Source organism: Talpa europaea (assembly GCF_964194135.1).
Source record: "Talpa europaea genome assembly, chromosome: 9".
NCBI lineage: Eukaryota > Metazoa > Chordata > Mammalia > Eulipotyphla > Talpidae > Talpa > Talpa europaea.
In genome coordinates, this window is record NC_140076.1 from 50527864 (window position 1) to 50554817 (window position 26954).

General features: G+C 35.8%; 1 protein-coding gene across 1 annotated transcript in view; it reads right to left on the minus strand.

The window, feature by feature from the left end:
• The window catches only part of LOC311177689 (serine/threonine-protein kinase TNNI3K), a gene marked incomplete at both ends in the record, with an annotated part of 250766 nt that overhangs the window by 145046 nt on the left and 78766 nt on the right, over window positions 1-26954 (minus strand). Inside the window, 10 exons of the mRNA XM_084243926.1 lie at window positions 5309-5413; window positions 6162-6356; window positions 6483-6540; window positions 6618-6710; window positions 7906-7962; window positions 8535-8621; window positions 20061-20210; window positions 20793-20887; window positions 24408-24512; window positions 24600-24744. Of these exons, the coding sequence (XP_084100052.1) occupies window positions 5309-5413; window positions 6162-6356; window positions 6483-6540; window positions 6618-6710; window positions 7906-7962; window positions 8535-8621; window positions 20061-20210; window positions 20793-20887; window positions 24408-24512; window positions 24600-24744 (1090 nt within the window). The remainder of the gene's footprint in view (window positions 1-5308; window positions 5414-6161; window positions 6357-6482; window positions 6541-6617; window positions 6711-7905; window positions 7963-8534; window positions 8622-20060; window positions 20211-20792; window positions 20888-24407; window positions 24513-24599; window positions 24745-26954) is intronic.

Sequence of the window (26954 nt, forward strand, 5' to 3'; positions counted from 1 at the left end):
GCATCAGGATTTTCTTTAAGTTCTTCCATAAGACTCCAATGTGCAGTTAAAGTTGAGACCCAGTACATCAGAATAATTATCTTCTCCTTGCTTGATTATAAGAATTAGTTTTTAATTTTCTTTAAAAGTATAGATTATCGGGGGACCTCCGTGGTGGCACAGGGGGTTAAGAGAAAATCTATGTCCGCAGCCACTTCAGCACGAGTTCGATCCCTGGCCAGAGAGGGAGCAACACACAAATCGCAGCAGACCTCTCCTACCTCGCCCACTGCTCCTCCTCAGCAGTATATTTCAGTCAGTCTGCCTGTTCTGTTCCCCACTCTGTCTCTGGTGAATCCTGTCACCCCCCACATCTCTGGCCTACACCCCAGTTCTTGTATGCATAAATACAATAAATCTTTTTTTTTTTTAAATAAAAGTATAGATTATCAGACCCAATTTAAGATATTCTCAATTTGTGCCTTCAAGAGAGAAGTCTTTGAATTTGTTTTTTTTGTTTTGTTGTTTGTCTGTTTGTTTGTTTTTAATAATGAAGGCTCCAGATCATTCTTATGACTGGGAAAATTTGGGAAATAGTTCATTAGTTTCTAAGTTCTGCTAGAAAAAAAATTGCTATGGTCTATCATTCTCAGATGTATCCTCAGGCTCAGCTCACATCAATTACTCAAATATTAAATCAGTTATATTCATAGATGAAATAAAAGGAAACATTTCTTTACAAAATTTTAAATGCTACACTGACATTAGAAATTACAAAAAGTTTGGAAAGATTTTGGTTTCATTGGGTTCTCTTTCAAAACTTAGTATGTATGTTGTAATGTTATTAATCTGAATTTAGTTTTCAAAATTTTCTGTCCTAAATTCAATTATTTTCCTTTATAGTCACTTGCATATGCTGGAACTCAAAACCAAACAGTTTTGAGTCCTTTTTATTCCTAGACCCCCAAATAAGTTTTTTTTAAAGATTTACTTATCCATACAAGAACTGGGGTACAGGCCAGATTTGCAGGAGGGTGAGAGGATTCACCAGAGACAGAGCAGGGAACAGAACAGGCAGATTGACAAAATACACTGCTGAGGGGAGCATTGGGCGCAACAGGAGAGGTCTACTGTGCCAAGTGGGACCCTTCTCGGCCATCTGGGATTGAACCAGTGCTGCAGAGACTGGGAACAGCTTCCTAGCACAGCACTCAACCACCTTCACCACCAGGGGAGGCCCTATTTTTTTTAATAAAAAGAAATATCTGTATGTATGAGAATATTGTAGAATATTTTTTCATTTTTCCATCTGTAACATGTAAGGAAACAAATGCAAAATTAATAATAATAATAATAATAATAATAATAATTGACATTTGTATAATTCTTCAGTTTACAAAATGCTTCTATACACATATTTCATGGGAGTGTTGAGGCTACTCTATGATCAAGTCATCACTCTTTCATGACTTATAATGTTACATACACTATGTACTTATACAGAGAAAAGACCATTCATCTCATCCATATGTTTATGGTGATGTTTTGGCTTCCATGTTGAGCAATTTGGAAAATGTACTTTTCTAAGATAATACTGATAGCTGCTAGTATTAAGCAAAAAGCTTTAAAGCCTTGAGCTATAGACCATGCTTTGCAAGCGCAAATGTCAGAAAATGTATAAAATGGATCAGGCGTAAGTTGGTAGGTGGTGGGGTCTATGGGAAATTGGAAAATGCATTACAGCTTGAAGTTTACACATTTTAAAAAGTTACACATACAGAAAACATATCTGTATGCCTCATGCAACCTCTGATCTACACTGGCAGAGCATGAGATATGAAAGAAAAAATAAAGCAGGAACACATAAGCATCCAGAGATTATATAGGGAATGGTTTGGGTCAGGAATTGGCTATTAAGGACAGGCACAAAGAGCAAGCTTAATAATGCTTACCCAATATCAACAGCCTTCTATCTCTCTGTTCTGATTTGGTTTTGTTACTGCTGTTGTTGAGAAAACATAATATAGTGCTAAGAACACTATAAGACAATCTTTGACTTAATATCTTTAATCAGGTTCCTTATCAGTAAAAAAGAGATAAATAATATCCGTATAGAGTTGTTGTGAGATTAAAAGAGAACATACTAGACAAGGAGTTAGCAGAGCTCCTTTTACATTTTTTAAATGTTAAAGAAATAAGAATTATCATTTCTCATCATCATGACTAGGAAGAACTACTTCCTCACTCATTCCTTGAACTTCTCTGCATTATATAGTGAAGACTGAAATTACTTTCAGAATTCTATTTTAAAAAAACTTGCCAGGGGAAACGGTATGCTTTCCTTTTATTCAAATAAAGCAACAACCACAAAACCAAAGATGGAAGTTTTCTTTTTCTGTGGGTTGATCAGTAAGCTCAGATACCCTGTTTCCTTTAAAACTATAAGAGGTATAGGGGAAACTAGTCAATCTCTACCTACAAGTATCCATACTTACACTAAGTTGTTGCTTCCTGAAATGACATTCATAGAAAATCTCCAAGAATTTTGTTCCCTTAAAAATTCATTGATTGGGCATCCCTGTGTGAGACACTATGCTTATTTCTGGGTGTCTAAGATGAAGAGAGCAGGATCTTTGCCCTTGAGGACTTGACATGCCCAGATTAGTGGTGGAGAGAGGAATTAAACAGGTCGTTTTAATACAAATGTAAACACGTGTCTAAGTTCCTCACTCTCTGATGTGCCTCTTTCCCTGTAATTCTTTCAGTGGGCTTTTCTAAGTGCTGCAGAAATGCAAGGATTTGTATGCTGTGAAAAGGCTGAAGAAAGATGCCTGCTTATTTTTCAAAGTCTGGTTTTAGCCCTACATCCCCCAGGAAGATTTCCATTCTACTTTGATCTTTGATTTACTTGAAATCCTTTGTAAATTGCTGCTTAATCATTTGGTTCTTAATCACTTTTCTACCTTAAACAGCAACTAAATTGCTTCCCGCACATATGTCCTATGTACCCAACCAGATTGTAGTAAGCTCTCTGAAGGAAGGAAATTGTATTCTTTTGGGAAATATGTAATATTAGCATTTTGTTGACAAATCAAATATTTTATTATTGCTAGATGAAAGATGAGTAGAAAATAGTCCACAAATTTGGAAATGTAACAATTTGGGACTCTTAACTGAAGGCACCTATGAAACACCAGTTCATAACTTTAAAATCTTTTTGGTATAATTTAAGCACTTAAGTTTGATTAGAGGCAGAAAAGTGGTAAATATAAACTTCTTATATCTGTTATACACTAAAGATTCTATTTGTACTTTTAGTTTTGGTTCTGCTGTATAGCCAGTTGGTAATAACTTCTACTTACATGTCAATAGAACACACATTCAATTGCCCCACAAATGATAACTGGAGAAAGCATTCAATGATCATTCATTTGTTTTACTACCACAAGCAAAGATGGTTGGGATGGCAAAATAATAAAACTCACAAATCACCAGTTTATATTATGCTAACTTCTCACCTAAATCTGTTTCCTATATATTGTTCCAGAAACTCAAAAAAAAAGTTTATTAACATAAATTTTTTTTAAAAAAACTAGTAGCTAATAGTGAAGAAATGACATAAAACTGATAAATAATTATAAATGTTTACACATAATCTATAAGATTCAACTACTCATGCCTTTTTTATCTTTTCTTTCTCATCTGTCTCTTACCTTCACTGCCAGTGATAAAATACACTTTTTTATTTCTTCTCACCTAGATTACTGAAACAACTCCTTCACCAGTTTCTTTACTTCCCCTTTGAGATGATCTTTCATATAGATGCTGTATACTCTTTCCATGTCATGGTTTAAACCCTGTGATTCTTAGTTTAAACAACCTCAGTGCCTTCTTGCTAGTAGAACAAAATTTAAACTATCTCACTCTGGCATTCATTAACTTCTGGGCTTTGTTTTACTGTATCTTCTGTACTTTTCCAATTGTCTGCTTCAGACACCATATCCTTTTATATATACTCCATCCACTGAAGTAAAACTATTCACTATTCCTATATATATATATATATATATATAGATATATATCATTAACTTTCTAATCTCTATTTTCTTGATGTCTTCCCTATGTCAAATACACTTCCAAATTCTACTCATTGTTTCAGGTCATGTTTAAATGTCACCTCTTCCATGAGGTTGCCTCTGAATACCTCAGCAGTAGTAGATATTATTCATCTGGAACTTTATGGTAATTTTTCACTATCTCTTTTTTAGAGCTTATTATTCTGTACTACAAATGTACTTAGGTAAGTGTTTTTTTCCTCCACTAGAATACGGCAGCTCTTTGAGAATGTAGTCTGTGGCAGTTTCACTTTGTAAGGTCTATTGTGCCAAGTGTAAAGAGTAAACATTGTAGATACTCAGAGTTGAACAAATGAGTGAATAGAGAAATTAATATTTAGTCATTTGAGAACATGGAATTTACAGAAAGGGCTCTGTGTGGGATCAATATGAACTTTACTAAAAGTCATGACATCAAATGCACTGATTTTACTAACCTGACTTGCATCTTAAGTGAGATGAGTGATTCCCCAACTATTCTTCCTTGCTTCTTTAGGATTCCACAGAGTTGACCCAAGGATCTCCTTCTTTGCCAGCAGGAAATGGTGAGTGAACAAAATTCTCCATCCTACTCTCTGCCTTTCAACTAAAGTTGGTCCATTTTGTGTGTTGACCTTTTTGTAAGTCTTTGTTTAAAGAAAATTTACTGTTTTGTTTTTTTTTTTAATATCCCTTGGGGTTCCATTACTGAAACACTAATCTTAAAGTTGTTTCAAGTTTCTATTTTATATGAAAATATCTTCATTAGAAAACTAGGTAAATGAGCTGCGGTACTTGATGCATTTGACTGAATTTATTAAAACAAAAAATATAGAAATAACACAAAAGTAGTGTTTAAGTTAATTTTATATCATGCCATCTTGTAATAACTGACTGTGATAAAACATGCCATTCCGTAATAGTCATTCATCTCCATCTATGATCTGACTGGCCTGACTTGAGAACTACCTAGTTGGTGAATCTTAAAGACATCACTATCTTTCTGGACATATTTTATAGGTTTGCAATATCCCTGAGGGGCAGCTATAGAGCTTTTTATTTTTGCAAAAGGCAGTGACAGAACTTTTTATTGCCTAGGCTTATGGTAGCCTGTCCCCTTACACACAGAGCAGAAAATCTTGATCTACCATAAATATGAAATGTATTTTCACTGAAATATGACTTCTCCAAGTCAGTTATACAATTGTAAGTTCATCATTTAGGGGGAAAAATACCTGTTTAAGTCACGGTGAATAATTGGCTGTGTCAGATTGTGAAGGTACTCCATACCTTTGGCAACATCTACTGCAATAATTAATTTGGACTGCAAATCAAGAATCCTAGAATTTAAAAATAGATTTAATGAGGATGAAATAGTCAAAGTCAATACCATATCTTTCTAAAAGAAATCAATGATGTGTGTGATTTGTTATTCTCTATAATTTCAGCCTTTTTTTTTTTTGCTTTATTGAAGGTTAAGCTTAAAATTCAACAAATCTGGAAAAATAGCTTTTCTACATCAGATAATGTTTAATTATAGATCATTCAGATAACAACCTCCCTTATTTAAAATATTCTATTTGATTTTATATTTGTAATGTTATTATTAATTCCTTTATAGTACAAAAATAGAATCTAATCAATGAATGAAACCACATTCTAATCATTGCATGCATAGACTTAAGGAATAAATTCAAATTAGATTTGTGCAAGAGCATTCTTTTTTAAAACTTTTAATAAATATTCTGACCCTGGTAATTATTTTATCTGAACATACATATATCTGCTTTATTTGTGTGTCAAATTTAGCCTAATTATTATAAGCTTCAGTTACTAAAGTTGAATTACTAAAGTTGAATTATCTTCAACTGAATTCCTATTAAAAAAACATAGGAAAAAAGCATGAAAGTACTTCTACCCATTAGAAAACAATAATTGGGCATAAATTACTAGTCACCTTTAAAATTCTGCATTTCCTAGCACTTAGAAATTTCAGAAGGTAAAGGTTCAGCCAAGCAGAAAACCTCTAAGGGGTTGCAAGGATAATTCCAATGACATGTAAAATAAGTCCAAACAAGAGATCCGTACCTCTTCTGTTCATGAAGCAGCGAGAATAGAGAACCCCCTGATATGTACTGTGTGACAATGGCAAACTGGCTGGGATCATTCAAGCAAGCACCCACAAACTGAATTATACAGGGATGATTGAGCCGGCAGAGAATGGACACCTCTCGGCAAAACATATCCACATCTGACTTGGAGCAGTAGGTGTTGGCTCGATAGCTGGAAATGACAGTGACAGGAAATCCTCAGTCAACACATGGACAGCCCAACAAGGGATTTACCATGCACATGCTTCTCAAAGTTCCTAACTCTATTTAGGTGGCAAATTTTCATTTGCTTACTTACCGTTTTATTGCCACTATTTTATTTCTGCATCGTCCTTTATAGACTTTTCCAAAAGAACCTAAAGTTGTTAAAGAGAAATAAGTGAGCATATATTATCCGAGTTCATTAAAGTACACCAGTGTAATCTTAGGTTACCTGAGCCGATGATCTCATGGAACTCAATTTCTGAGAGTTGAAGATGGAAATGGGAGGGCAACCCAGCCCGTAGGAGTAGAACTTCTGCCTTCTCTGCAAAGGAATTATTTTATTTTTTAAGATAAAAAGCAAGAGTCTCCCAGTGGCGCAGGGGTTAGGATGCAGCCTGTGAAGCTATCTACAGCCACTGCAGCACTAGTTCAATCCCCGGCCAGGGAGCTACCCACATGGCGCAGCAGACCTCTCCTGACTCGCCCACTGCTCCCCTCAGCAGTGTGCTTCAGTCTACCTGCCTGTTCTCCCCCCTGCTCTGTCTCTGGTGAATCCTCTCAACCCCTGCCCCTCTGGCCTGTACCCCAGTTTTTGTATGCATAAATAAATAAATCCTTAAAAAAAAGATAAAAAGCATGCATGGATGTGTACACAGTGTGTACATATCTACTTTTCTTAACCAAAATGTCATTCCCTGGTAACATTTAATTTTATGACTATAATTAGTTGGAGAAATTAAAATCTTATTCAAATGACTTGTATCTTCCTGCATTAAAAGCACACTAGTTCTCTCTCTTACACATCCTTTGTTATCAGGACTAAAGGTTTATTCCTGACCTGATCAACAGCTAACTTGTCTGCGTGACCTGGCAAACCTGCAGTACAGTCCATATTACATCAGGATAGTCTTATGCCACATATTACAACAGGCTCCGACAAATATTTATAAACTAAACCTCAAAAGTGGTGCCAAGTAGATTTCCAGAAATAACATATGAATCATTCAGAGGAAACATCCACAGTGAAAAATTTAGGAGACTTCAAATTCGAAATAAGTATAAATTTACAACCGAATCATATTTTTTACTTTTTTGATTCAATGGTATGAATTTCCGTGTGGAGCATGCATTCAAGAGTTCCCTAAGCGTAACTTATTTGGAACTACTGAAAAACTTTCTTTTTCAAGTGATTTTTTAATGACAAACCTATTCTTAATTCTCCTTAAAGATACTAATATTTGTAATTTAAAGTTCATTAAAAATATGTGTCTGGAATAATTTTGATTTTTGTTTAATACTCATGAAATTTATACTGTTATACCTTTATGAATTGAGAGGGAATATGCAAAAGAGTACAAATGCAAGGAAAGGTTAATTATGGAAAGAATGATCTGTTAATACAGTTGATTCTTACAAAATAGTTATTTGTAATAGGTAAAACAGGTTAGCAAACTATCATTTTTGATGCAATATTTCTCCTTAGTAATGAATACAATGATTGTCTTATATTAAAATACCTTTTGTCATGCTTTTAATCTTCCCCAAGGGGGATGGAACAGACACATAGGAGCCATCTAGAAGTCAAATTACATTATTAAGTTGAAAATAGCAGTCAGTTTTTTCTCACATAAAAGTTAAACATTATAAAAAGAAGCAGGCTACAAAAGAAATTTGCTAAGAAAACCAACTAAGACTATAGCTTAAGCCCAGATCTTTCTCTGGATACTAAAACTGTAGAGCCAACGTTTATTTAGAAAATACACAAAAAAGAACAATAAAAGCTAGAGGTATCACAGATTCCAGCAGACTTAACTTGTGTCTGGATTTGTATTTTCTGTTCTGCCTTAATAGATTACTGAAATGGAAAACGACTGTTCTCAGCTTACTCACCTAGTCATGCACAAAACCTCATAAACAGCCAGTTCAGGGAATGTTAAATTTGGAGAAACTGCAGGTTGGTGAGTTAGAAAATAGCCTAAGTGGAGCCTTTTTTACTCTCAGCCTCACTCAGACATAAATTTTCTTATAATAAAGCTAATCTGACATGCTGTAATCTCTAACCCTGGAATGATAGTAATAGAAACACAGGTTGACTTTTAGACATAACATTGCAGTAACAGTGAAAACTGAATAAGAAGGGGGGTACCTCCTCCAGGCTGGGAATATTCATTACAGGGCAATTCATCCTGGGGTCTCTTGTAATGTTTCAGGAGTGTGACAATTGCATCATGTCCTTTAAAAATGACAAAAAGGACAAAGGGTGTTCATTTTCATCTGATATATTCAGCTCATTAGCGAATCCAAAAGTAACTACAGGTAATTTGAAACATATGATGCATTTTAAGAGATAATATATTGCAGAAGGACTTTAGTACTTTCATTCACTCACTCATTCACCCAAAATAATTGATTAACACTCTATGTGAGGCACAGTGGTAGGTACTGTTGGATAATGGGTATACAATAGTTCTACACTTCAGAAACTTAGTGTAGTTGAACAAATATGAGTTCATCTATTGCGGTATATGAGAAAACAAATTGATGAACTAAGTAAAATAAAAATAAACTTAAGTGGTTACCAGAAGGGAATCAGGAAGGAGAAATGGGCATCTCAGGAAAAAGGGGACAATGTTATGATGGACAGAATTGGACTTTCAGCTATGACTTCATATAATATATACACGTTGATTTTCACTGGTGCACAGCTGTGGCTTATATTCTGCTATATACAATGTTACTTCAATTCAATAGAGTAACACCAGAACATTTCTTTCCACCTCTTAGAGTCTTGGCTTCATTTTTAAAATGGAAGTGTGTTCAAATTTTTCAGTAGTGGAATATTCTCTATAATTTATGTATCAGACATAAGTATGCCTGCTTGTGTTGAATCAGAGGGAAGAATTGGGAAGGCACATTGCTCTTAATCCTCCTGGGGTAACCCTTAAGGATCCTCTCTTAAGGACTTTGTGGAATGCATTGGTGCATTTCTCCAATAGTTTGCAGGTATGGCACCAGATTGGGGGGATGGGCACAGGAAGATAGAGACAAGGAAGAGAAGGAAACAAGTAAAAAGTGCATTGTCAAGTAAATTAGTATTGTGGGTAACTGGAACTGAATCCCACTGGGATACCTAGAAAGACTATGCGTGCCTCAGACTTAGATCACCCAAGGTATCTAATCCACTTAGTCCTGTCAGTCCTTGCTGAGGGCTTCACTGTGCTTCCATACATCCACTCTGCTCTGATTAAGGGGCCACAGAGGTCAACAACAGCACTAGCTGGCAACTGGAAATATTATGTGCTGAAAGAGTAAGGGGTAGGCACTAGCAGGGCCTGTTACAGGGACTAAAAGTTTATTTCATGCATTCTATGTATGAGAACTACTCTGCTCCCAGGACTGTCTACAGGAAAGTAAAAAGACCGCTCTCACAGAGTCTGGCAAGGGAGACAGATGTGCCAAGTGATTCTAGTAGTATAATGGCAAATGGTAAAGACAGTGCAGGAGGCATGGGGCCATGCTGGAGCCATGTTTAACACAATGTCGGGAATGGGAGGTCTCATGGAAGGCTTATTATAGAAATGACATCTCATCTGAAATCTCTGTATTAGTTGCTCATGCCCATTTACGCCCAGATTAGCAAACATCCCAATACATTTCTTCAGAAAAGATTCTTCTGTTAAGGGTTTCATTGCAAACCCTAAAAATTCTTATGTTGAAGGCCTAACTCCTAGCACCTTCAAATGAGTCCTTATTGGGAGATAGATATTTACGAAGGCAACCGAACAACATGAGGTCATTAGGAGACAGGTCCTCACACAGTTTGAGTGGTGTCCTTATAAAGAAAGGAATTTAGGAGACTGACAAACTCATGTGAAGATTGTAGTTATACTACCATAAGCCAAGGAACAATCAGAATACAGGAGAGAGGCTTGGAATAGTGTAGAGTATTTCAGTGTAGAGTATTCAGAATTAAACAATCCTGCTGATACCTTGATTTTGGACTCTGACTTGCAGACAATAAATTTCTGTTGCTTAAGCACTCAAAAAAAAAAATGAGAATTTCTATGAAGAAATACTGAGTATTATTGGAGTATTTAATAAGAACACCATTCAAAGGGTGCAAAGCATACGTAGCAGCCAGGAAAGAGAAACATTTCTTGTGATTGAGCATTACATTTGATTGGCAACTGCAGTATAACTTGACACTAAAATAGCTTACATAGGCTTTTGTGACAGGAGATAGCTGGTTGTCACATGATATTTATACTCCCCATCCACAAAGTGACTTTGTCCCTGGGAATGGCTGCCCAGCCAGAAGCAACAGTGTTTTGTCCCCCTTACATGCAACTGTGGCCTTGTGGACAAAATTTCACCAAGGAAATACGAGTAAAAGTGATGTAACTTCCACATCTGTGCTCTAAGGAACAGGATCTTTCTCTGCTCTGTGCTAGGTACAGAGGATTATGAGGCCCTTGGGCACAGGAGAAAGTCATCCTAGAAAGTCATACCTAACCTGGACTGTTATACAACCAAGAAATAATTTCTGGGCCTCCCCGGTGGTGCAGCGGTTGAGCGCTGGGTTGCGAAGCTGCCTGCGGCCTCTGCGGCGCCGGTTCGATCCCTGGCTGCTCCCCGGCCAGCGGAGGAGGATCCCACATGGTGCGCAGACCTCTCCTGCCACCCGCTGCTCCCCTCAGCAGTGTACTTTGGTCCTTCTGCCTGCTCTGCTCCCCGCTCTGGCTCTGGTGAATTCTCTCACCCTCCCGCGCTTCTGACTGTACCCAGTGCTTGTATAAATAAAACAAACAAACAAATATAATAAATAAATAAAAACATGCCTCTATAAAAAAAAAAAAGAAATAATTTCTGTGATATTATACAACCAAAATTTGGTGGTTTATTATTTGTAGTAGGAATTAATTGTGAAAGAAAAATTGCTAAATGCTCCTCTGAGTAGACCAATGATTTTCAATTGAACTAAACTTTGATATTATTTTATGCTTTAATTATAAAAGTAATCCATTAAAGTTAATTTATTCAAGAAGAAAACAAAGTCAACCTTAAAGACCTGTCAAAGCACTTGTAAAATACAACAGAACACATTGTAAAATAACAAATTTAGGAATTGAAAAGCATGTTTATATATCCAAAGAGCTATAGTTAACACTGGTTCAGATTATACCTAGCTAACATAGAACATTAGCTGAGATTTGTGCCTACTTTTCAAATCATCATTTCAAGAAAGAATTAATAGAACATGCAATATCATAAGATGGAATAATTAATATATGCTTAAATATACACAGTTAACTACTAGTGTTCATTTTCTTATCAGTAGGACAGCATGGCTGGGATATCCCAAGTGAGGATAAGATTGTTACTTGAGTTGGTTGGAGAAGCAGGTGAACATACATCAGGTGGAGTCCATTTTAGCGTGTATAAGAATCACCACAGGGCCTCCCTGGTGGCGCAAGGGGTTAAGGAGCAACCTATGAAGCTATCCACAGCCACTGCAGCACGAGTTCTATCCCTGACCAGGGAGCTAGACACATGGTGTAGCAGACCTCTTCTGCCTCGCCAGCTGTGCCCCTCAGCAGTGTATTTCAGTCAGTCTGCCTGTTCTGTTCCCCACTCTGTCTCTGGTGAGTCCTCTTACCCCCTGCGCCTCTGGCCTGAACACCAGTTCTTATATGCATAAATAAATAAATCTTAAAAAAAAAAAGAAGAATCACCACAGACCCCAGAGCCCCACCCTCAAAGATTCTGATTAAAAAGTTCTGTCAGGGACCTGGGAGTTGCTTTTCTAGCAAAGTCCCAGATGAAACTGAATAGCCGTCCATACTTTTTTTTAATTTTTATTTTTTTATTATTTTTTAAAAATTTTCTTGTTATTTACATATTTTTTAAATCATTGTTCATTTTTAAACATTTGCTTCCCCCCCTCCCCCGAAGGTGTAGTCCCCACAGAATTTCCTTCACCAATGCACCCTGGTCCACACTTTGATATTGTTGATGTGGGGCTTTGTAGGTTAAGATAATGAGTTTGGATCTTAATATAGACGAGGGACCCCAGAGGATCTGTGGTTTGTAGACTCTGTGGTTCTTTTGGAGTACTTTATTTTTTTTTTTAATATTTATTTATGCATACAAGAACTGGGGTATAGGCCAGAGGTGCGGGCAGTGAGAGGATTCACCAGAGAGAGTGGGGAGCAGAACCAGCAAGATCTACTGAAACACACTGCTGAGGGGAGCAGTGGGCGAGGCAGGAGAGGTCTGCTGCGTCATGGTGTCATCTCACTGGCCAGCTGGGGTTGGAACTTGTGATGCAGTGGCTGGTGATAACTTGATACTGCTATATTTAACTCCAGAGACCCCGGAGTTGTTCTTTATCTTAGTCTTTAAGTATTTGGGACTGGGAAACAAAACAAAACTTACTTCTGCTTTTCCTAGAAAAGGCTCCATTGGAGAAGGAAAACAGCCCCAAATCCCAAGCACTTGGCCAAACACAAGAAAGCTTAGTTCACTGAACCCAGTTCCCCACCTTTCTTACACCTCAGTTGGTTGGACTACCCGTGTACCTGTGCGGCGGGCAGCCTAGGGGTCTCCCTAGTGAAGAAGAAAGCCAATCTTGAATGCCTGTGTGAGTCGGTGATCACACCCTTGACGTTACCTTTCATTTCAACAGCTCTCTTGGCTCTACTTGCTCTGAGCAGTTTTAATTTCCTGCCAGCACAGTGGCACAATTTGCTGGCATTTTCTTTGGGATGCTTTTCATCAAGAACCTAATGAGTGCCTGGGTTCTGGCTGATGATAAGCATGCTGTTGCCAGGGAAATGCCAAGAGGCCTCCTCAACTCTGGAAGGCATCACTGCCTGATTTCCCACCTCCTGCTGGCTAACTGTGGGCTGAAAAATGTGGATGGGAAATTCTCTGCTGCTATAACTGCTCTGACAAACTACCAAAGTGTATGAAAAGAAACCTGAAAATCACTAGGGCCCAGCTGCCTGATAGTGACCATAAGGAGTTAAACAGAAAAAACACATTGATAGAATTCATTAAATGGACTTGTTAAGCCAAATTCCTGATAATGGATATACCCACATAACCAAGGCACACTAATGGAACATGTCCAGAGATAATCAAACTTATGCTAATTAAATAAAATGTTCTCCTGTATCTAAGAATTTACTATCTACATCCAAGTATTTTACCCAAATAAGAGGTTGCTGTATGTCATTAGTCTAATGCAGTTATGATAATGATTTATACTTTCAGATTATTAATCAGTGGAGCCCCACAGCATTTTGGCAAATGGGACTTGCCTGTCAACTTGAAGCTTCTTTCATTTCCTGCTTCTCATTCTTCATGTCCTGTTTGTATTCCCCAAATTCCATGCTTTCCCTTTAATTTATATTTTTATGTTTCTTTATTCCTTATATTTGGAGTGATTTTTATCCCCTCAAGCTTCTTTGATTTAAACTCCTCAATAGCTTTTATTTGGAAATGTAGATTATTGTTTATGGCTACAGGTCCATGGAAAAGGCTATGATAAAGAGAGTTTAGCATTTGTATCATTTACATAATAAAGGCTTCATAATTATCCAACAAGTACAAATTTTATTATTTCTTTTAAAGTTGTCTCTCTGTCCTCACCATTTTCTTTGGAATAATGAATAATGTTCACTGCTGGAAGAAATTATTTTAAGAACATAGAACAAATCTTGTTATGAAAAGTATTTTAAGAAATAAGTGTAAAGATTAACAGTAAACGATGCCAGTACTATGATCTCCCTCCTGACTTTGTGATTCTGAGGCTCTTTGGATCCAAGTTTCAGTAGAAAACATGGAAATTACATGTTTTACTTGTAAATAGGAAACCAAGGAGTTCCTATTGACTTTATATATCTCACATGTCCAGGACATCAAAAGAGCAGTCTGGTTGAGCCTTTGTTAACAACAACCTGAAAGAATGAAACTTTCACAGCAATGATAGAGATGAGACTTTACTTAATATTTAGTCCCTTCCATGCCTATCATGTTAAAACTCACTTTTCAGAAGCATTGAAAAGTGAAACTGAGCATGTCTTCTGATGTTTACTCTTCTATGTCTCAACTTCCTCCTGACAGTCTTGGTCCCACACAGTCAATTAAATCAGAAGCAATGAAAATCCCACACTTGCTGTATCTTCTAGTGACTTAAATCTGAAATACACTTTAATTTTCTATCACAGAGAGAACATATATCCTGTTTTCCTCAGTTTTCCTTTCTCTTATTACCAGACTCACAAAAAAAAAAAAAAAAATGCCAGCAGTGTTTCTTCTTGAGATACATATCTAAAAACATGAGTGCCTTTACCAAAAGAACACTGTAACCAAAGTAAGTCATTAAGCATTTTTCTTTCTTCTTTTTCCTCTTCTTCCCACTTGGTCTTTCTTTTCCTTTTACTTTCCTTTGAAAATATTTGTGGATCATATTAATCACTAGCTCAAATAATAATTTCCCCAGTAGACCCTCTGACTTACCAAATTAAACCCTGTCCTTGAGTTCTTTACTCATGACTGCATTTCCTTTTTTATTTTATTTATAACACCGATTTGTTATCTCATAGGTTCTGTTTGCTTTCTAACATATAGTTTGTTTTGCTCTGCTAGAAATACAAACTTCCTAAGAACACGGAGACACTGTCCTTCTAACTCACTGTTTTACCTAGTTTCTAGTATAGTGTCTACCACATATTAGATTTGTAATTAAGTTTTATTGAATGAATGGTACACGATATGAGATATAATTAAAATAAAAATGTTCTTTACTCTTGCAGAGAATGTTGTCTAGCAGAAAAGAAAAAGAGTAATTATATAGATGTTCACTCAAATTTCATTTAGCCAAGCTCTAGGAAGGCAAAGGAGAGAATGCTGTGAATATGTTTTCCAGTGTGACTCCACAACAGGCAGGCAGTGTCAAAAGAGTTCCTTGAGGTACTGTCTTTTCAGCTGAATTTGAAAGATGGGTATGAATTGATTAATCAGCAAAGGCAGAGAAAAGCAGTCCATCCAGAGGGAAAATGTTCATAGTGCCATTGCATAGAATGAGGTTAGTATAGAGCATTTTTTAAAAGCTCTTGCCTATTGAGCATTAGGACTGCATAGTTAATAGAAACATATGGTATTTAAATAAATAACTACTGAGATAATAGAATAATGGTAATTATTATTCTTGAGACCATAAACTGTATTATGACTGACCAGACACTATTTAGTGACTGAAATATTTATTTGTTCTCTGTTATACTTTGACAGACATGCATTGAGCATCTGTTGGGAAGGATCCATTCATATAAGATTCTGGAAGAGAAAGGTTAATAGCTCAAAGACTTGTTCTTAAGAAGTTTACAATTTGGTAGGTTAAGTGAAATCAGAAATTTAAAGAGTGGAGTGGGATGGGGAACAAGAAGGTGTGAGGTCAGAAAGGCATGCATGAGACAAGCTTGAAACATGGAATAATATGAATAGCGTAAGGAGAAATAAGTAGGTCTGTATTACTACCATGTGAATAGATAGGGTGGAATTTGGACTTAGATCCATCTGACTGGAGAGTGAGGTGATATGAGCTTGAACTCTGCAATAAGACAGACCTCTGTTGGTAGCAGATCTCCCACTTAAGAGATATTTTAGGCAAGAGTGGTTAAACAGCTTTAAGCTCCAAGGAAGGTGATACAAATTTTATTATTATTTTGATAACTAAAGTATATATGCATATGTAACACGGGCTTAATACATATAAATTCTCTACTATCCTTTTAGAAGCCACATCGTTCCTTACATAGTTATTACAAAATATTTTTGTGTAATTCAAAGATATAGGATCATACCTCTTCATCATAAAGTTTGATTAATTAGGTAGAAAAAGATTGTTTGTTATCCCTCTATAAGAACAAAAGTTTTAATTCTAGTGGGATTTAGTATTATTTTATTTATTTTAAAAGAGATTGACTAAATATGTAGAAAGTTAAGCAGTATACAAAATATCACACATAAATTTTGAGATGCCATAAAAATCTTTTATTCCTTCCTCTACCTCACCACCATTCTACTTGAGCAATTTAAAGTAGGTTCACTAAAATAAATTAATTCCAAATAGTAAGAACTCAGTATAGAAGCAGGCTTGGAGCTTATAACACACCAATGAAAATTTATTAAAATTTTTCATGAATCCTCCTCCTCTTCCTTCTATGCCTCCCCCACCCTTATTTTTTAGTTATTTTCACTGACTTATACCTGTAGATACTCATGACTGTAAGACTTCATTACTTTTAGAGAATACACTGTAGTACATTTACTATAAATAATTCACACCATACTACACTTGTCAAAAGGAATGAACAAAGTATATATCATGATACAGGAGCCTTGATTTTTATTGTTTTTGCTCACTTACTCACTAATTCTCCAACTGCAGCTCCCTGTCACTGTGAATTAGAGTGGTTCTGCTGTATACAAATATTGTATTCTGAGTAATTAGATATTGGGACAGGAACCTCTGTAAATTACTTTAACTGGTGTCAGTACTGAAGCAAATAAGTTTTTAGTTCTGTTTCTAGTTTTGGGTTATTTTCTGACCCTAAACAGCCTGACATAAAGGAGTGCTTTTCTTTGTTAAAGGCAGCCTTTTCAAATCTAACTGCCAGACATACTATTGAGCTATGTGTTCAATTCTAATTGGCTGAGATCTTTTCAATTCGGCAGTTTCATCTTTAATGCAATGGATGTAAGATTACGTGTAGGTCTTTTCAATGGGTTTTCCATACTGGTGATTAGGGCAGAGGATTTGAACATAAGCAGGCTGCTGGCTATTTCTTCTGACCAATTTAAATTGATTCATACAAGTCCTTTGTACTCCAGGGAAAGGGCAGAACAAATCCAAGTGAGTGAGACAGCTATCGCTACACTTTCAGATGGAATAGTAGAGAAGAAGCAGATGGGGAAGAGAAACACTCTAAATATTGTAAAATAGGAGCTCTTAGCAGTCTGGCAGATAAATATTGAAACTTACCAAAAGGCTTCTGTATAGAATCAAGGTCACCTGGAAAATTATTTCCAATATTGATTTTGATATTTTTAGGTTAAAAGGACTGTGTAAATGGAAATGATTCTTCATATCTGATCCCATAGGGAGCCACAGTGAGCAAACTTTTTCTGAAAGTATTCCACAAGAAGAGGAAATAGCTCTTTCAGAACTCTAAAGCACCCCTGAATATGCTATATAGGAATAGCAGAGAAGGTCAGCTAAAATTTTTGAGTCAGGTGAGAAATTTATCTTAAAACCATTCAATCAGAGATGGTGTTAGTGAGTTGAAAGAGACTCCCAATTATCTGTTAAGAGGGTAGACTAGTCATTTATTCAACTTGCTCATATCCAAAACAACTCTTTGTCAAATAGACCTTGATTATGAAGCTCACTTCTGGTTTATATCTCCCACAATGGGGCAATCATTTATCAACACTGTTCTATAAAGAAGGAATTCCAAGTGAGGTTTAATGCTTGCTCAACTCCATCTAGAAGTTGCTCAAGAAAATTCTTAGAATGCCATGTCAATTAATTTGATGACTCCTCTGAGGGAGAAAGGAAATCATTTCTTTATCCAAAGAAAATAGAGACTGTGCATATTGACTATTGTTTTTGAATGGTGATTTTCATTCTTCCCAGATCATAAGAAAACTATACAACATTTTTTAGCAAGAGGAAACAGCAGCACTTTCATTTTGTTGGTTTGACTTGCTTTTCCTAAGAACATATGCAAAACACCCACCTGTCTCCTGAGTACTAACATTCAATTTGTTAAAATTCATAGTAATAATGAAATGCAACACTTAATGCCTGGCACATTAGTTGAACAAATAAGAATAACAAGTATAGCATATGTTACGGAGACCAGCGGGTAAGTCCTCTGAACTAAAGGATTTCTGTTGTCATTTGGTTGGAAATCTAGGAGCTTATACAATGATTCATTGGCTTTTAAAGTGTGAAATTTCATGAAAAATAAAACTAAAACCAGTTTTCAACTATCAGTCACAATCAGCTAAAAACTAACAAAGCCAACTCCTGTGAGGAGCTAGTTGCAACAGCTATTTCTGAGCTGTCTTCTGGAAGACTAATGCTTTGTAAGCAGTCTTACTCTGTAGCTCAAATTTCTTGAGAGACACTGTCTGAGAATCACTTTCACAAATACAACTAGAATTATATTTATATAACTAGAATTAGCAAGGGCTCTTGAGGCTTCAGAATTTGTAAAATAATCTAATAAAGAATGACCTAAAAATTTAAGACAAAGTAGAAAGCTATTGTACCTAGCAGAACTGCAATTCATCTATTTATCAAAAGACATGAGCATGGCTATTTATACAACAGTAGACTTAATAACCCCCAATTGAAAATAATCCAAATGCCCACAAACAGTAGAAAGAATGGATTGTGATATAGTTATAAAACTATGCTATAAAGCAAGAATGAATGAATGATCTATAAATACTTGAACAATATGAGTGATTCTCACAAATCACTGGTTAAAAATGCCAGATACAAAGCCATATCCACATTTACATATTTAATTATTAGATCTTTTTCAGTATGTTCTTCTGGAGTCAAGCATTTTAAAAGAAGAATACTTCCGTACTCACTTAAACATCCTAAAAAGACAATGCAGGCATCAAAGTTATACATTTTTACAATGTTTTACTGTAAATCTTTAATTTTAGTGCTAATAGATAATATTCTATGTCACCTGAAAGTTTGAGTTCTGTAGAAGTTTGTGTGTTATATAGGGCTCACTTATAAGGTAAAATATATCTTAATAGCAGTGGCAAAGATGCTATGTCATCTTCTGATTATTTCTAGTTTCCAATCTCTTAAAGAATTCATTATTAATCATCTTATTTCTGAAATACTATTACTACCACTGTTATCATTATTGAAATATCAATTATTAGGTACTTATTTCATGCCAGCTACTGCTGTAAGCAATTTGCACATATTATTTAATCTTTACAATCTTTTGAAGTAGGAGTTGTTATTATCCTCATTTTTCAGACAAAGAAACTGAAGTTCAGCAAAAATAAATAACTTTCACAAGATCAAAGGACATAACTAGATTTAAATCCAGGTATTCTCACATCAGAGTCTAAGCTCACCACACTGAGCTCAAATAAGTTTATACTTAAGTAATAATCATTTGTTCCCTTACTTCTAGTTTAGGCATTATTAGCAGGGTTAGATCTGACAAAGTCCTTTTTTTGCATTTATTTAATTTTTAAAAATTTGAATAAGCATCAAAATTCCTCTATATAAACAAGAAACATTAGCTCTACATCTTCTGTAAGAAAATAACTATCATTACTATCATACTTATCACAACTTTGTTACTCTAGTACCCAGGAAAGTGACAGCCTTTTTCAGTGGGCAAATACTGAGAATAGCTTCAGCTCCCCTGCAGCCTAGGAGTTGCCTTCCCTAGAGATGGTCTTTTGAACTCTTTGATCCAAGTCCCCAGAGATTCAGGTACAATCTACAGAGGAAATGTACTATACAAGTCATGCAAGAAGATAATTATTGATGCACTGTCATAATATATGCACACAGCTCAATGTGTTATTACAGATGGAATGATGAAAATTATACCTTTTTCATAAGCCCACATCAAACATGTCTGCTCATCTTTTTCACCACTAGATCTGCTGGGATCACAAGCTACTAAATTCATATCAGCTCCATTATCCAGTAAGAACTGCACCAAGCGAATATGACCATGGTAGCAAGCAGAGTGCAATCCTGTAATAAAATAAGATGGAGGTGTGAAAGAAAAAAAGAAAAAAAACTAAACCCTGCTTTTCAAGACAGTCATTACCAAATAGTGTTGTTGCCATAGATATAAAACAAAGGTTGATTTATTTGATAATTAATTCTATTACTGAGTAAACAAAATATATTTTAAGCAAAAGAAAGATCCTATTCTAGTCAATCTTTTATATAGACAGACTTTTGTTTAGTATTTCTACATCTGCTGCAATTACAAAGAACAAATGTTAGCTCTTTGTATGAATCAAGGAGCAAAGACTCAAAATATGTGCCTTTCTTGAGCAGCCAACTAAGGGCAGGGCAATGTCATCAGTCTGTTCCTGGTGTGGGCACCAGAGATGTATTGTCTGTAGATAGTTTAACACAATAACAAAACTGACCAAAAGTCAACTTTTTCTTTTTATCACTGTGTACCATCAATTCTAAATGATGCCATTGATAAAATATTCCTCTCGATTTTGGTTAACTGCCCTCTCTGCCCCTTCCTTCTTGAGAAGACCACATCTTGAGTATTTATTTTTCAAGAAATTGGTGATGTTCTCAATGTAGACTTACCTGTATGCCCATCCCTTCCTTGATGGTTGATGCTTACAACGTTCTGATCAAGAAGAAATTTAACCAGGTCAATGTTCTTGCCATAGGTACACGCACTTAAAAAAAAAAAAAAAAAGGGAGTATAATAGAAAAACCCTATATGGAACTGAATTGTGTGCCCTTCAATTTAATATGTTAAGCCCTAATTCCCATAATCTCACAAAGTTACTGTATTTATAGAGGGAATTTTTTTATTTTATTATTTTATTTTATATTTTATATAATTCTTACATCATTTTTCATTTTTGCACAATGTGTGCATTTTCATTTTGGTTATATTCCCCATAAAATTCCCACCCCCCCTTATTCTGACCCTAATCCCTCTTCTCCTCCCCCCGACTCCCACCATAGGGTCTCTGGTCTATATTTGCTTGTTGATTTTGATTTTTACTCTCTTGTAATTAGTCTTTTTCCTAGTCCCTTATTTAGGTTTTCTAAATTCCTGCTATGAGTGAGACCATCCAGTATTTTTCTTTGTCTTTTTGTCTTATTTAGAGGTAAAATTTGGAGAGGTAATTAAGTTAAAATAAATCATTAGGGCCCTAGTCCAACATAACTGATGTTCTTATAAGAAAGATTAGTACACAGATAATTAGTAAAGAGATGATCACTTGAAGTCACAAGGAGAAGGGGGCTGTCTATAGGCCAAGATGAGAGAGCTGTTGGGTCAGTGGACACATGGAGTTGCTACTAGAATGACCAGCAGGAGTGGGCAGTGAAGTCCCTTCCCCCTTCCAGTATTTCCTTCCCTATGTATCTCTTCCTTATGACTGTTCCTGAGTGGTATCCTCTTATAGTAAGCTAGAAATCTAGTAAATAAACTATTTTTCCTGAGTTCTAGGAATGACTCTAGCAAATTATCAAGTTTAAGGAAGGTGTTGTGATAACCTCTAATTTATATAGTTGTATAGGTGACAACCTGGACTTGAGATTGGCATCCAAAGTGGGAGGCAGTCTGATGGAATTGTGCCATTAATCTGTGGGATCTGACACTAACTCTAGGTAGCTAGTGTCATATTTGAATTGTAGGGCACTCAAAATCACAGAGAGCAGGAGAATTGCTTAGTGTGTGGAAAACCCACAAAACTGGTATCAGACATATTCTATTGATAGAAATGAAGTATTGAGTGTTACAGGGGCGTATGATAGTTTTTTTTTTTTTTTTCTTTTCAGACTTAGTTCTAGAAGAGGCAGGAGCCAGTTTGCTGGGTTTTACTATTTTCTCTTCTACGATTGGTTCTGCCCATATCCTCTTACCTTAATGAAATACTATTATTTTTCCTAATTATTTTCTTTAAAGAAATGCCACTATTCATCTAGCTGAACTGTTACTCCTTTCATGAAGCCTTCCGATAAATCAAAAATTGAGTTCATTGCTACCTCCTCAACATCTTTGTCATTTCAGTCTTATGAACTTACCATATTGTGTTATGGTAACAGATACATCACCTTCGTTTACCTTGACATCTTAGCGCTCCTTTAAGGGGGAAGGAGTTGTGTCATTTTAATGTTCCTACTAGCACCAACCAGTATCTTAAGCTTTTCTTGAATAACTGAGGGGAAAATGTCACCAACTTTTTGCAAAGATATTACAATGGATTATATCACCATTAACTATTTGCAAGATAAATAAGACCCATAAAAGTACACTTTAAGTGTCTCATTGTTCCTTTTCAAAGCAACTTACTTACAGGGAATGAGGAGTTCTGAATATATATATATGTATGCATAACTGTATAGTATATGTATCTATACATAGATACATATATATGTATATATATGTATAGAAATGTATTGAGTATTTAGTACATATAATGTACTGTTTTATACACAGTAAAATTCATAACCAGAGTAAATTCCTCATGTAAAAGGAGTTTCTTTGATAAGCACATGCTTAAAATAAATAGAATAAAAATATTAATGTCATTCCTAGTAGCCACAGGCTCACACAAAACAAGTGGATATATACTTTTTGAATTCCCTTTACTGGTCTTCTCATATAGACAATCTTCAGGAGGTAACAATCACCCTCTGATAATAGTTGGTTACAATTTCTGTGCATAGAATAGCAATGTTTGAGAAGTAGCCTGAGGTGTATGCCATAACAAGCATGCCTACTGGGGAGAAAGGACACCAGTGACCTGTATATAAAATTTCTAGCAATTGTCACTGGTGAGTAATTTCACTGATCCATTCTGACTGAAGGCACAATTTGAAGAGATCTTGCATCTGTCCTATTACTGAGTATGTATGAAAAAAAGACAAAATATTTTGATACTAGATCATGAAGATATGTAAAAAGCAGGATTTGGAACTAGGCAGGCATTTACTACATGATTTTCTAGGCATAAGAATCTTTGGCAAGTTACTTGCCTCCCCGAGTCTCAATTTTCTCATCTGTGGAAGAGGGATAATAAAACCAACTTCATAAAAAGGTTATGAGGATTAAATGAGTACGGATGCAAATCATCAGGTACATAGTCACAAATCATCTGGTTATGAAGTCATTGGTTCATAAATGGTGGTTTTCTTACTCTCCCTTTTGGCTGACCTTTTTAGTTGATAAGAAAAATCTGGAAATCCACAGAAAACTTGACAGATTGATGCCTCATGCAGAAGCACAAATTTTAGTTCAGTTTGCAAAATAAAAGTCTCCTTATTTCTGTTATGCACCAGTGCGAAACATGATGTAAATAACATATAGGTCCCAAATACATTGTTTTCAAAGTTGCAAAATAATCAAGAAATCTTTAATGTATAGGTAATGATCACATATTCATGGTCTACTAAATTCAAATTTGTTTGAATTTTTATGACAAAAGAGTAAATTATTGCTAAAAAAGAGGTATTAAAATTTTATAAAACGTCTATTCCTTTTGGACATCTTAGGGATTCATTGTTCTGAGTTACTAGCAAGCCAACCCTTCCCTGCCTCCATCCCTTACTTCATTTCTTCTTTTCTTTTTTTTTTTTTAAACAACATTTGCACACACAGCCTCTCCTTCAGTGTGATTTTTCTACAACACACTGTGAAGTACTCTCATGAATTCCTAGGAAGGACCTAATGCCTTTCTAGGTTATCTCAGTGGCCACCCTGACTAAGCTTTTACAGGCTGACAGATGGATGTCTTACGTAGATCCATTTTCACATACATTTTAAGTAATAGGGGAAATGTAGGGGAAATGTGTCACATTTGATGCTGATGAATTCTGGTAATGAGATTCTTGTCAGAGGAGGATTATGGACACTGCCCCTTTTGGCAGCTTTCTGCAGAATGAAGTGGAATAGAAGCAATATGCTTACAGATGTGGATATGCTTGTTGCCTTGGCAACATCAGTCCTTGTCTTTGTGGCTGCTGCCGGCAATGCAGCATCTGGCTCTGGCCCCATCTGTTCTATTGAATGTAGCATCTGCCTCTACCTTTTCTTCTGTTCATCTAACTTGGACTCCTTGTCCTCCAACCACCCTCTGCTCTTGCTCTCTGATTACAACATCTGCCACTGTTTGTTTTTGCTTTATATATGTAACTTCATGTCACAGGTTATCAGCTAGGTTTAGTGGTCATTGCACTTACCTGTGAAAAGCTGTTTCACTGAAGATGTTTTCCTTAGTCAGACTTTCTATTCCTGATATTTGGATGATTTCCTTGGCAACTTCATATTTTCCATTATAGCATGCTCTAGAGTTAAAGAAAATATTTTGATAATGTTAAAAATTATACATGCAATATACCTGGAACACCTCTGAAATTGTACATTATACTCACAGGTGCAAAGGGGTATCTCCATAGATATTAACCACATGTGGTTGAACTTCCAAATCACTCTGGAGCAGGTACTTCACTATATCATGGTGTCCAAAGCGAGAACAGAAATGGAGTGGGACATGGTCTTCATTGTCCTGAGCATTCACTGTCATCGACCAGAAAAGAAAGGCTCTGTTATTTGGAATACTGTTTCAAAGTCTTCTCGTGTGTAGTGTCAGGGACTTTTTTAAGTGCTTGAGAGACTCCTGGAAATTGCCAATTAGTGATATTAATAAAGGAAAGTAAGTGCAACCAATTAAAAAGTTATATGCTATTACCTATTAAACAGTCTTTCTTCTAGCTCCTGTAAATTCCATGGAACATATGTAATCAAATCTATCTTGTACAGTGGAATAGTTCAGGAAACAAATAAGCATCCAAAAGGTACTCATGATCTTATTTCCCTAAGTGGGTTCTACCATTCAATATGTTGACAATACTGTAGGAGGTTCTGATTTGACAACACTGTAGGAGGTTCTTAACTGAGAATTGTCATCCTATAGTACACAAAACATTTTTCAATGAAAAGACAATGAGCTTTGGAATGAGGCAGATCTCATCAATTGTTTTATCTGTGATAGTTATTTGGTAGTCAAGTGTTCACTCAATTGTTTTGTGTCCTTTTCATTGGACCACTCTGCCTCACACTCAGGTCCAACATTTGGAAAATTCCCTATACTGAAGGTCCTGATTAGTGGCCAAGATAATGTTCCATCACAGAAGCCAAAAAATACACTTTCCAAGTCTCCTTTGCAGCTAGGGCACAGGGTTAACAGACGGTGACCATATGTCTCGTTTAGTCTTGCTGTCCTAGCATAATTTTTAATAGTGACTCTTACTCTCAACAGTGCCCTGCCTTGGACACTTACCTATTGGCTCCTCCAATCAAGACATTTTATCAGATGAATGACACAGAAAAGCAGAGCTTGATTTAGCTGGGCAATGTATTTTGGTGGTGGAGTACTTCCATCCTGCTTTCAGTGGCAATGACTGCAACCACAGACTCAGGACCCTGCATTGTTGGTGCTAGGAGCACAAATATTGGGATGCATCTTACAAGGCAGTGTGTCTTCATAGAACTAGTTTTGGGTTTTGACTATAGACATAGTTCTTTGCTGTCAGGATTCCAATCTTTCTTGACTTTGCACCTTGTTCTAGGGGAGATTCTGTGTGCTACTTGATATTCATTATATGTTGCCTTTATGCATAAATTAGCAAGAGATAGTTTCCAATTCTTGCAAATAAGAACACTTGACTGATACATACTTATTTCTCAACAAGTATTAAATGATCACTATACTGCAGGCACTGTGCTAGATGTTGGAGGTACTGATATCTTATCAGTAACAATGGATACTACAGTTGTGCAGAGGTTGAAAGCATTAAAGAAGAAAATGATTACAAAAGATCTCTAACATGATGGCAGCCACATGATAGACATTTAAGGATATGTCTGCTCCACCTTTTATCAATTTCCTTCCTAAAAATTCCTAAGTGCTAAGACCAATAAGCTATAAATAGTCTGCACTGTCAAATAACATAGTCCAGTTGAACAGGCAATAATTACAGACTTGAAATAATAATAACTGAACAGCAAGCTTCTATATTCTAAATCTACTTAAGCACAACTTGAACAACTAAAACAACTAAATCAATTGTTCTATAGTTAATTTGTTTCATTATTTGACTACTTTGTCCATCTATTCTACGTTGGGTGATTTACTCAAAATAGAAAAAACATAGTTCTTAGCAAATCCTATCTATCAATCTATCTATTTATTATTTATCTACCTACCTACTTGTCTACATACCTATCATTAAAAATTCCAATAGAACTAAAAGAGTTAAAGGAAAGGAATTTTATTTAATAATGAAGAAAGAGAACATAATAATTAATTAAAAATGTGCAAGCAGTTTATTATTGTTGTTATAATCCTCATCTAACATTTAATGAACACTGATTTAGACCTTGTAGCTGCTGATTTTGTAGACAGTGATTCTCATTGTCTACCAAGATCTTAAGTCAAAGGAAAATCTTTAACAAAGTCACTGAACTCCTCCTTCGAAAGCTGTTATTGAAAAATAAGTCTTTGAATCTTTTCTATTAACAAATGGTTCAGAAGGACACCTTTCCTTCAGAAGAATGTTCCTAGTTGTTTTGATTTCTTCCTTTTATGACACTTTTCCTTTGTTCACATTCTGTTGGAAGCCTGGGAAAGTCAATACTGTCAGTCGATGCTTGAGAACAGTCGGGAGTCCAGGGCATTTGGAGGTCACATAAGATTCCTTGAGGTCCAGAGGGTACATTGTAAAGCA